The 13,212-nt window shown below is 37.5% G+C and overlaps 1 protein-coding gene across 1 annotated transcript in view; it reads right to left on the bottom strand.

Moving 5' to 3' along the window:
* Window positions 1–7,971, bottom strand: part of prpf40a (PRP40 pre-mRNA processing factor 40 homolog A) — a 53,548-nt gene extending 45,577 nt beyond the window's left edge. The window contains exons 1-3 of the mRNA XM_056464692.1: window positions 7,910–7,971; window positions 4,454–4,594; window positions 312–395 (exon numbers count right to left, since the gene is read on the bottom strand). Of these exons, the coding sequence (XP_056320667.1) occupies window positions 312–395; window positions 4,454–4,594; window positions 7,910–7,912 (228 nt within the window). The 5' untranslated portion in view covers window positions 7,913–7,971. The remainder of the gene's footprint in view (window positions 1–311; window positions 396–4,453; window positions 4,595–7,909) is intronic.
* Between the last annotated feature and the right edge of the window lie 5,241 nt (window positions 7,972–13,212).

Raw genomic sequence — 13,212 nt, 5'->3', positions numbered from 1 at the left:
CATCCAAGAAATTTCATTTCGGTGCATCCCTATCAATCACCCAACCCTATTTCAACCTAAAATAAATAGTCGCAAAGTGTGCTAATGTGGGGAAGGAGACATACCCCACACTCCAGATTAAACAGATCTGTTCTGCTACTATCACTCAAATCACATGGACAAGTGTTATGGGGATTGGTGCTGATCCTAAATTGGTCCATTTCCCCACTTTGCAGTCTGCTCATTAGGGTTATTTTGACTCTGCTGACAGCATGTGAGGGTCTATATTTAACCTGCACTGCTAGATTAGTGTGATATTCAGGGTAGTTTACCGGTCCTGTAGGCTGGATTGATGCAGCTGGCAGACGAGGTGGCATCATCATTCCAGGCATCATTGGTGGCATCATGGCTGGCATCTAAGAAAAGAGTTGAATGAAAAATTTATGTAAATCGCTAATTTCCCTCCTACACTGCACAGGAGGAAAGCTGGGTGTGAGAAGAGGGGTGTAGAAGCACATCTTGTGGCTTGTAGTTTGCAGTGCCTCATTATAATCTGATCCTCACACTCCAAAAACATCCACTGACATGACATTCATCTCACATAATCACAAATACACAAATATACACATATGGTGCATGGACATATTGCAGAAAATTGATGAGATCTGCTGTTTGTTAAGAACTGTGGAAAAACAAAGTCTACAAATACAACATTATATATTATGATTGAACAGTTCAGATGCAAAAACCTCTGAGCCGTCTGAAATTTCCATACAAAATGAACATTTTTCTCAGCCTCCTTTATTTATGTCGAGTTATTTCACTTCAAATACCATGAGAGAGACTTATCCTCTGCAGAAAAAGTGAAATAACTGAACCTACACACAGGAGCCTGATAAAAATCCTCCTTTTAGAAGAAAATTTCAGATGAAATCACGTTCTCTTCAATTGCACAAGTATGTACTGAATCAACGCAATCCTCATTTTACAAGCAGAACTTCCATAGTTCAAATGAGTGCACTAGACATGCAGCACTCGAAGCCCGTCCTTCGCTACTGCTAACTTTTATTGCTATAATCGAAATGGCATTACAGTCCACATTATATTGACTAATTCTGTGAACCTCTTGTGCACAAACATTTATCAATAATTAGCATTGTAGCCTGTCAGTATCAATATACAATGTAGTCAAACTAGCAGAGATCCATGGGGAAAGTTAAACTGATGGATTTAAATGCTTACATGTTCATAATGCGTGGGTTACGCTGTTTCACTTTTAGAATTTTAGTCGGTGTGTCATGTTTGGCCATAAAATAAACCTTTAGTTAGTTACAAATGTCAAAGTCCACTTCAAACGGAGACATTGTGTCTTAAAAAATATATTTTCAAGAACTACAACAAACTCGTTTGGACTACTGTGGTGTTTTCTAGGGTTTACGGTCAGTGTTGCCAGATATTGATGACATTTTCCAGCCCAAAATCGGTCCAAAACCTGCTAAAAGCACAAAAAAGCCTTGCCAAAAATATTAGATTCATATTTTATTTATTTAAATCGGAATTAACCTAGTAACTTTAACAGTCATAATTTTAACCACACAGCAACCAATGCCAGCAGTCACAGAACCACAAAACAACCCACACTGCACTTATTGTTGTGTAGATTACACTACCTATTAGAGTATGTTTTACTTTCGAAATGGTGAATAAATTTGTCCCATAAACTCTTTTTTTTTTTTAAAAAACATAATTAGGCGCAGCTTGTCAATTGCAGAAAAAAAAAAAGGATTGAAAAAGGAGTCATGATAAACTGCGGTGACTTTAACTGCAGGCGCTGCATGATGCGCGTGCACACAAAGGGGAGTCAGTTTTGTCCGGGGAGTCAGATTTCGATACAACTTTCCTTCACCCCCCCCCTGGAGGATGGGCCAAGCGGTTTGCGCTATGCACTAGTCACTACTAACTGAATGGTGTAGGTTATGTTTTGTTAAAGTTGCATATAAAATTTACGCCTCAAAACTGCCCAAATTGTCAACCCACCTATGCCATTTTTTACCCGCAAAATCAAATTCAAAACCACCCAATCTGGCAACACTGTTTATAGCATCACGAACAGGCTCATTAGAAAATCACAAGTTAGGGGGTGCAAAATAATAATCACTACTCATGTCTTGCAATATCGAACTGGAATTGAAATACCCAAATTCATGAACTTCTCTCTAACATATGTAATTAAGTAGCTTTTTATCTCAGAGAAAGACAGAATGAATGTTCTGAATGAACTGCTCATACAATGAACAGTGTGTATCTGTTGTGAATAACACATCATCAAATCAGATTGTGTGAAATAATTATCTTCCATAGACATGATTGTGTATTTTACAAACTATAATGGTTTGTTTTTCTAGTACATGTGTGTATTCAAATGTCTGCGTGTAAAAGAGTTGCATTCAGTAACGTTTGGAACACACGAGCAATGAACCTGAAAGTCCTTTATCGAAATGATTCTATGCAAATACATGAACCATACCACCCCATTTCTGTTGGCATCTGTTTGAACTAATTTTCTCCAACATGCTGAAGTAGCACTTTTTCCTGTGCATTCACGGGAAACTCTCAAACACTCTTCAAACTTTTCAAAATTTATTCGAAAATAATTGTCTTCTAACTCCCAGTTTTTAACCCTTAAATATTACGAATACACAATGTTTTATATGCTGCTTTTTTATATATGAATAGGCTGGAAATCTACTGTTAATGCTTTATTTTGGTGGCTAAATAATAAGAACAATAACTGCTGTTTCTACGATGGACAGAATCATACCACAAAGACAACAGGTCGTCCTAACTTAGTCTCTAGTGTATAACGCTGGGTCATATCTAGAACTTAACAGATATTGCAATTAAACACATCATAATGTTTTAAGCCAGGAGTCACCAATCTTGGTCCTGAAGGGCCGGTGTACCTGCAGAGTTTATGTCCGACCAGCCTGGAAGTTTCAATTATAACTAGTAAGACCCTGATTAGCTTGTTCAGGTGTGTTTAATTAGGGTTGGAGCTAAACTCTGCAGGACGCAAACCCTCTAGGAACAGGTCTGGTGACCACTAGTCTCGCGTAACCAGACCAAATGGCTGAAGGTTGCACACTGTTTATTTATTTAATAACTATCTTATATTTATTTTAGAATGTATATTTTGGTCTCATTGGACATGTACACCATCCTTTAATTTTTTTATTGTTCCATAATATGATTGTACATGTTATTCATGTATAATATGCCTTTCATTTTATTTTTTATGAACCTTCAACAAAAATTGAGATCAATAGCCGCATTTCCACTATTGGGCCAGTGCGTGCCAGGGCTTTAATCGGGCCAGGCCAGGCCAATAGCCCGGGAGGTTGAAAAATGAGGCCGAAATCATGTCGCGTTTCCACTGTCGGGCTAGTTGCTCGCAGCGCGTCACGCAAACACCGCCCCCAGTACGCCCCCCGAATCAAACGTCACACAACCCGTCACACAACCCGCCCACTTCAGCGGGAACAAAAAACTCAAATTATAACCATAAACACAACCTGGCATCACTACGAGAGCTGGAAGATGGAGAACACCGAAGCGATTGTTTTTTTACTGTTTGTGGTCTGTTGGTGTAAGGCCAGACAGCGATCCCTGGATAAGGACATTCGAGTTCAGGGCATTTACTTCAAACACAGATTTTTCTTAGTGAGTTGATCAAGCGCGATAGCAAAACAAATGTAAGGGAAGAAAGCATCTTGTCCGCTCTTTACCTGACAGGAAAACTCCGCCTTTGTACGTAACCCCGCCCCGAAGCCCCAGTTGGCCCTCCTTGGCCCAAGGTATTCGGCGGGCCGAAAAAGGCCGGACGCTGGCCCCAAGGAAGCCCCGCTTTGGCCCGATTACGCCCCGGAAGTGATAGTGGAAACGCGACTGGCCTTGGCTCGCCCTGGCTCGCTCGCATTAGGCGCGATAGTGGAAACGCGGCTAATGTTAGATAGCTGGGGTAGGAGAGAGGGTTTTAAGTTCCTTTTTGTAGTAAGCTAAATTCACTGTGATAAAGTACTTCCAAGAGAACTTTGATGGATGGTCCATCTCTTTCTTGTAAGGATTTAGGCGGTACTGTATGAATGAAGGTTTTTTTAATGAAAAAAGTACCCACATTTGGTTGTTTACCACCAAATATTACATTTGTCTTAAAAAAAATGAATTTTTAAACAATTTGTCAGTTACAGGCATGCAACATTTAGGAAATTAAGTCAAACTAAATAATTTTCCCTTTTCACTACTGTATCTAATTCTTGTCATCAAATTCTAAATTCAACATTTTACTAAAGCTACTAATCTCTGTATAAAAAAAAATTATGCTGCTGCAGTCTTTCTGAAGTTATTTATCATAGTCATTTTAAAACAGCAACAATCCCAAAATAAAACCTGAATTCCAAAAGCATTTCTTAGTTACCTGTCCAATTGGTGGAGCGCCCATTGGAGGCATCATGGGTGGCATTATTCCCGGGGGCATGGGAGCCAGGCTGGGCGGCCTCTGGCCCATGGGTGGCATTCCCATTGGAGGGAAGTGAGGCGGGATTCCTGGTGGCCCCATCTTTAGCAAACACACAAAGTAATTTAATATGTGAATGACAGGAGATACAAACAAGGAGTCGCAAAGACAGAAAGTGGTGACTTTAAACCAGGTAAATGCTTTTTAACTAGGCATGGGCCAGTATAAGATTCTGACAGTATGATAACCTTGGATAAAAATATCACGGTTTCACGGTATTGTGATTACTGCTGTAAAATATATTCTTTTTAAATGTCTGGGTAAAAAACAAGAACTTGTTTCCCGTTTGAACACAATATATTTCACTTTGAGAAACATTTTAAGTATTTTGGAACAGTAAAAGTGTTTACCAAATTAAGTCATTGACTTCTGCTGTCTTCATTGGTTTCTAAAACACACATTTCTTTACAATTTAAAACGGCATCTTTGGATATCTTTTCTGCTGGAGATACTGTTGTCCTAAAAAAGTAATAATAAATCTTACATATACCTTTAGGAACGGTATAGCAGAAAATTTTGATATTTCCAAATTGTGCTATACCTTCAAAACGGTTATCGACCCATGCCTATTTCCAACACCAACTAACAAAGGGTGGGGGGATTCCTAATTGAGGTGATTCCTCAATTCCACACATTCGGACTTTGTCTAATAATATAATTTCAGAAAAGTGTTCTTTGCAAATTCTAAATAGGGAAATCATATTAGTAGCCAATGACTATCAAAGTACAACATTGTTTACAGTCAATTAGTCAACTAATGTTGTTTTGAAGTCATACTTACATGCTTATTCTTACCGAATATTCAAATTAGCGTGGTAAACAATATAGAGCCAGATAAATGAACGAATGTACGAATATAAAACCAACTTTACCTCAATAATATGAATGCAAGTATGACTTGAAAACAACATTAGCACTATCTAATTGTAACCAATGTTGTACTTTGATAGTCATTGGCTGCTAATATGATTTCCCTATTTAGAGTTTGCAAAGAATACTTTTCTGAAATTATATTATTAAGAAGAATGTCTGAATATCTGAATATAAATCCAACTTCACCTCTATATTCAAATTAGCGTGGTAAACAATATAGAGACAGTTAAATGAACGAATGTGCGAATATAAAACCAACTTTACCTCAATCCATTGGGTTGCATTAATTAATAATATAGACTGGAGAATAGCTTGGTTATTGCCTCATAAATACGTTCTTCCTAATAAAACTAAAGAAATCCACTTTAAAATATTGCATAAAATATATCCGGCTAACTCATTTGTTTCCAAATATGTTGATATTCCGAGTAATTGTTCATTTTGTGGTAAGGACGATGAAACTTTAATGCATTTATTTTGTATGTGTGAATTTGTTCAGAAATTTGGGTTCGACTTGTATCATTATTTAAACAACCACCCCCCCAACCTTTGCACAATCTTTTATTTTAAAAAGAAATTACGCAGAATTTGATTCACTGCTCAAATCTCATGTGTAACAACATCAAAATGTGTCAGATTCTTGGTACTACATTTAAAAAAAAGTATATATATATATATATATATATATATATATATATATATATATATATATATATATATATATATATATATATATATATATATATATATATTCTTTTTTTTTTTTTCAAACTACTTATTTAAAATGAGCTCAACAACTCATTACTTAAGATTTCATTGGGACAACTTAATTTTTTATGTTCCATCCACATAAATTTGTTAAAAGTGTTAAGTTAACTTAATTTGTGTTGGGACAACATGAATAAATTGTGTGGAACCCTGCATTTTTTACAGTCTATTTGAAGAACTGTTGTCTATTGACTATTGATTTAGATGCTTATTTATTTATTTATTTTCATACACTTTTATACAGTTGTAATTTAATTACCCCTTTCTTTGTTTTGATAGACTTTTTTCTTTATGCACTTAATGTAACTTGTATTTTCCCTCTCTTATATTGATCTCCTGATTGTTTACGTCTATACCTAATGGAATTTGCCTCGCGGAACAATACGATTTCTTTGCTAAAGGATTAGATGATCATGTTTATTATTACATTTTTTTATCATGATTATCAATGCTGTCCAGGAATAATATAATGCTGATTCCTTCATATTTTTTAGATTGTATTGTATATGACTTTTGACCAGATGCATTAAACCTGTGGGGACAGCTCTAAGAACAGTATTGTATTCTTTGAACAGTCATGGGCCAGCACGGTAGTGCAGCGGGTAGCACAATCGCCTGACAGCAAGAAGGTCCCTAGTTCGAGCCTCGGCTGGGTCCGTTGGCGTTTCTGTGTGGAGTTTGCATGTTCTCCCCATGTTTGCGTGGGTTTCCTCCGGCTACTCCAGTTTCCCCAAGTTCAAAAACATGTGGTATAGGTGAATTGGGTTGGCTAACTTGTCCATAGTGTATGTATGTGAATGAGTTTGTGATGTTTCCCAGTGATGGGTTGCAGCTGGAAGGGCATCCGCTGCGTAAAGCATGTGCTGGATAAGTTGGCGGTTCATTCCGCTGTGGCGACCCCAGATTAATAAAGGGACTAAGCCGAAAAGAAAATGAATGAACAGTCATAAAGTGTTCATAAGACAGTAAGTTACCAAAATCATCAAATAAAGAAAGTGCTAATAAAGATGCTGAGCATCACTGATCTGTGATAACGTCTCCCCAAGTATATTCTAATGACAGAACTGTTCAAATGTATCACCCAAACTAGCTTGTAACCTTTAGTTAGTATTATTACATGTACAGAAAACCAGAAATCTGCTCAATATCATAACCATATGATTTTATTACTCTTTAACAACACAATCACAGAACGTATGAGTTTAATCAACTGTCACTGAAGTCTGACTAGTTTAATAGTTTTACCAGGGTTTGTCTAATCAACTAACATGAGAAGATGAACTGTCTGTGGTTGAACTCTTTTCTTTTATTCAATATTTTCAGCGTGATAAGAGTTTATCTTCTCTACTCTAACACAGCATCAACATAAATGCAGTCAGTAAAGCAAATGGATATCCTAAACAAACAGCTTCCATACAGAAACGTCTGACACTGTTAGATATGAGACCGATCAAACACACGTGCTTTAATAAATACAATAACACATTCAAACTCTCATTCAAACGCACATTAGCTTTAGCATTAGCAACAACCACTCATTCACATTAGCTTAGATGCTAACCAGACTTTAATTCGTCTACGCTACATGCGTTTCTTCACATCAACTGTCTTTAACCAAAGCGAAAACACGGGTTGGTGTTTATACGTGTCCTCTGGTCGCCAGAACACGTCTGTGTTGTGTTTATGTGAATAAACTGTGTGTTTAGCTGGACTCACCATGATGAGAGAACATGCAGCGGCCCTCCGCGAGACAAAAACCTACGTTCTGATTGGCTGCTGGGCGCCGGGTTCAAACTACAGAGTTGTGTTTCAGTGCAACTACACTGGGTAGGATATGCGCATGCACAGTTTTGAACTGCAGGGGGAGAAAGCAACTGGTAAGCTGCGCAAAACAAGACGCAGACGTAAAGCGTAAGTACAAGTGAGATTTTGCATAAATATAGCTTATTCTCTTTAGTTCCTTATACTCGGTTATCGATTAAATCTATGTAACATTGGTGAACATTAATATTAATATTCATTAATTTAAACGTAAACATAGGCTACGTATTTTAGCTATTTCAGAATGCATTGAAAATATCTCGGTTTATAAAAATACAATTTTGTTTAAGTACAGCAAGCAAAGTAAACCACATTTTTTGCTTGAAATGCTATAAAACATACATGTAATTTAACCTGTATATCCCGGTATTGCCAAATATTACTTCAACAGCAACAACTGCATGCATTTTGAATAGGCTCTGTAAAATGTTCACTACCCAACAGTGGTGTAACAAATTACAAATACTCAAATTACTTGTAACTGAGCAGTTTTTCCTCAAAGATTGTAATTTACTAAGTAGTTTTAAAAATGTGTACTTTTACTTTTAGTGCTGTTTCAGTACTTTTACTCCACCACTTTCCTTCAACTTGCAGTCACTACTTATCTGTCTAGGGGATTAGAAAATTCAGTCCTGTGATTTCTGTTCAATCAGATCACACATAGAAGTAAAGAGGTAAATCGCATCATAATGAACAACCTCAAGACATGGGCGATTTATAATTGCAGCAGTCTGTTTGGAAGCATTAAAAGTGTCCAAGAAGATGTACCAAATCTTTTAACGTATTGACCCAAAACTGTTTAGATCAAGGATCAGGAACCCTTTTTCAGCAAAGAGCCATTTCTGAAATTTTTGTCAAATGCATTTTTGTAAAGAGCCATTGGGGTTTATATACTCATATGCACCCCAATACTACTACTATAAATAATACAGGTTTAAACAAAACCTTTATTTATGCGCATGCACAACTATAAATAAACAAATATGAAGCAACAGATGTTGAGCAAATCCATGAATGAAGAAAGGACAGTTTAATTAAATTTCTGGTAAAGAAACTCTTTTTTTTTTTTCTAAAAGGCAACACAATTTAAAATAAACAAACATTTTACTTATGATAAAAAAATTACACTTCAAATAATTCATAATAAAGTATGAAACAATCATTTTGGCTTGTTTTAAAGAACATATGTTATTGTCGTTATATTAATTTTTGCTAGTTTTGAAGAGCAAAAAATAATATTTTACTGTTATTGAGTAAATAAAGGGCAAAACAACTTATATTTTTCATGGTAACCACACACAAGCATTTGCCCTTCATTGGTGTCACGATTCAATTTTATCCACAGCATCGCACACATGCATTGGTCGAAATGTAAAAATTGTAATTGTATTTTCAATAGAAAACTGATTTCTAGTGATGGTTATAATTTTTTAAACTGTAAAATATTACAGACAACTGGAGAGCTATTTTTGGTCGAAGAGCCACATGTGGCTTGCGAGCCATAGGTTACCTACCACTGATTTAGATGCATGTCACTGATGAAAAAATGACAGATGTTTACTGTATGAAGACCAAAATGGCCTTAAACACTCAACAGGCACAAGACGTCAACATGACGTCAGATTGAAGTTGTACCTCAATGTCGTGGGGACATTGCATTTTGTTTGGAAATGAAAATCGGGTTGACGTCAGAACTCAACATCTGTCTGACGTCAATTTCCAACGTCCAACCTAAAATCAACCAAATATCAACGTCTAATAATGTTACAACTTGACGTTCTGTGGACATTACCACTATGATGTCTATCAGACGTTGGAATTTGGCTCCCATACCTGATGAGTAAATGTCAGTATTTGACGTCATTATGAACGTTGGTTTAAGATGTTGGCTCGACGTTGGATTTTGGTCTCTCTCAATTTCTTAATCAACAAAATATCAACGTCATTTCACCTCATTACCAAAGATTGATGTGACTTTTCAATTTCATAAATTCCTTTTTACACCATCAATAATGTAGATTTTTATTTAGTTTAACAACAAAACATCAGTAAATATCGCTATTCCGCCTAGCCTGCTTTACCGAGGTGAAGTTGGTTTTATATTCCCATTACATTGGTTCATTTTTAAACAATGACAACCTGTGACGTGTTCCCTATATTGTTTACCGCTACTCTGAATATTCATTCATTCATTCATTTTCTTTTCGGCTTAGTCCCTTTATTAATCTGGGGTCGCCACAGCGTGATGAACCGCCAACTTATCCAGCATATGTTTCACGCAGCGGATGCCCTTCCAGCTGCAACCCATAACTGGGAAACAACCATACATAATCATTCACACACATACACTATGGCCAATTTGGCTTACTCAATTCACCTATACCATGTCTTTGGACTTGTGGGAGCACCCGGAGGAAACCCATGCGAACACGGGGAGAACATGCAAACTCCACACAGAAATGCCAACTGACTCAACCAAGGCTCGAACCAGCAACCTTCTTGCTGTGAGGCGCCACCATGATGCCCCTACTCTGAATATTCAGTCTGAAGTAGCATGTAAGGGTGGTTTAGTAATAAGTGTAAATCCTGCACACCGTCGGCCAACCACTAAGCATACAGTAGTTTTTAGGACAGCGAGTGAGAGAGTGAGACTAGCAATCCTTACATGCATGAAATATTGCACATTATGACAAGTTTTGCTTGCTAACAACATAACTGAAAACGTGCTAGATACAATATAGTTTTTCATTCATAATTGTAGTATTATAAAGTACTATAAAGTTTTTTAACTGGCGAATGACATGATAGTGGGTCACTGTCACCTTTAATGTGCGCGTTCGTGATTTCAGGAGGCGTGGCTTTGGACGGTAGAGGAGGGATTGTATTTGAAAGATATTATGCTAACCAGTTAGCATTTAGGCAGATCATCTACTGCACTTTTAAAGTCTGTATGACAGTCTGGTGCAAAGTTATTAGGAAACAAAGTTTGGTCCAATGTTAAGTCAATGGGACTTTTCCAAATTTTCTGGGTCAGTTTTAGGAAAACCTTAAGTCGGATCAGTTGGAAAAGATATAGCAACATAATTCAGGATAATTTGGAGATTCGGAGTTAGTTTGGTGGTTTCAGTATAAAAGGCCTAGAAGGAGATGCGTTCTTTAAATAGTCTAAGAAGAAGAAGAAGTTTAAAGGGCACCTAGTTTACCCCTTTTTTAAGATTTAATATTAATATTCTGGTTCTTCTGAGAGTGCCAGTTTAGGCACAAATCAGATTTTTTTATTATAATATGTTAAAAAGTATCATTTTAGGGGCGTGTACAGAGGTCGTTGTTTTAGGGGTGTGTTGCTTCACAAGAGGTGTGTTCGACTTCCCGCCCAACTTAACAAGAGGGCGGAGCCAAGATCCCCCTCGCTTTGTGTTTAGCAACAGACGGGCAGACAGAGAGAAGCAACATGAGTGAGAGGACCAGCATTCAGCCGTACATGTACGACGTGGACACAGACCAAGCAGAGACTACTGTTGAGGTATCAATATTCCTAATGTGCCAGAATATGTCAGAGTGGTAGTTACAAAATCATTTGTGTCTTTGTATAGTTTTACAGCCGCTATGATGCATGCGTCATCCGTATAGGGATGTATTGATTAACCAGTTTCACTATTAACAATGCTTTAATTCGTCACGGTTAATTAATCGTAAGGTTCTTAACATCGTGTTTCTGCACAGAACAAAAACTGCTGCAACTAAACAAAGTTATGCAAACTGTGTGCTAGTTTAAAGTTCCTAGCTTGTACACTGAGACTAATAACCACGCACACTGGATTAACTTTGACTGAGGCTATAACTAAGGCAAGTTTGTTATTTCCAGTGGAGGGATGCGCACGCGATGCAACGCGCTCACACGTTCCTGTCGCACCTAGTTGAGATGACAGGGAGCTTCTGTGACTGCAGGAAATGCAAACAGCTGACATTTAAGGAAGACGCAATAAAAAGTACACATGTTTGCAAACCACCTAAAATGGCGCCGATGAGAGCGATCAAGTGGTGAATGTTGATCTGCCAGCCGAGATCAATCCGGTGTTTTCAGAGAGAGTGCTGAAAGACTCGGTGGATCAGCTGTTTTTAATGGCCCGAATCTCGATACGTTGCATTCACTGCGTATTCAGCGCAAATGGACGTTAAATGTAAAATCTCTGTTGCTCATTCGCAGGAAGACGATGAAGGCTCCTGTGTTGAGCCCAATGAGCCTTACATCCAAAAATAGAGCAAGGGTGTTTCTGTGGTGACATTGCTTTGACTCACACGCTGAAAATGGCGGACGTGAAACAACAAACTGAGGATGTGGTAATCAATATTGGTGGGCGGGGGTCCGCACTCCTACGTCAAGTTGCAGTCGGTCTCAAAACCGCTCCAATTGGTCCACCGTTTTTATGTTGTTAAATTGAAGGACTGGGTGTGTTATATTACCCCAGGATGATGGTATATACACTATACCTACACATATGTCTGTCCAAACTGCTTGAAAAGTCAACTTTTCACCTTAGGTACCCTTTAAGTAGAATAATACTATGTTGGCTTTCTCAGGCCACCATAAAAACTGGTTATTAGTCACAATGTAATGTTGTTTGTTTTTCTTTGCATTCTTGTTTTAATACCATCTTACCCTTTAATGTGTCATATTCTAATTGGCTTTGTGTCATATTAGTAAGATTATGGCATGGCATGGTGAGATATTTTTTAGTATCCTACATAGTCCTCATCCATTATCTTGTATTATAGGTGAATACAGTTAGAAATATCTAATATATTGATTCTGAAGTTTCCTTCTATTTAAATAAGTGGCACGTGTTCATTCAGGAAATGGCAGTAAACAAATGTACCTGATGCACAATAATGCTAGAGACTGACAATAAGCTTAGCCATAAATCGGAGAATACTTAAAATGAGGGTGCAAAAAGTTTACAGACTGTGCCAGAGCTGTTTCACAAATAAAACTTTTATAAGGGTTTGAAAATGTAGCCACCCACCATTCTCAGGAAACAATAGTCTCTCTGACACGCACTCTATTTCTATACTCTCCGCAGGTAGTCAGGGAGCTCGGCCTGTCATCTCAGCACTACGCTCATCCGTCATGGTGCTTTAATTGGCCGCTTGTTCCCATTTACCGTAACATTTATTTTCTTGAGCCCAGGGGAGGGACA

This window comes from Danio aesculapii, chromosome 9, assembly GCF_903798145.1.
Source record: "Danio aesculapii chromosome 9, fDanAes4.1, whole genome shotgun sequence".
NCBI classification, from domain to species: domain Eukaryota; kingdom Metazoa; phylum Chordata; class Actinopteri; order Cypriniformes; family Danionidae; genus Danio; species Danio aesculapii.
The sequence above is the reverse complement of the archived record's forward strand: the minus strand, read 5'-3'. Positions and strand labels throughout refer to the sequence as shown.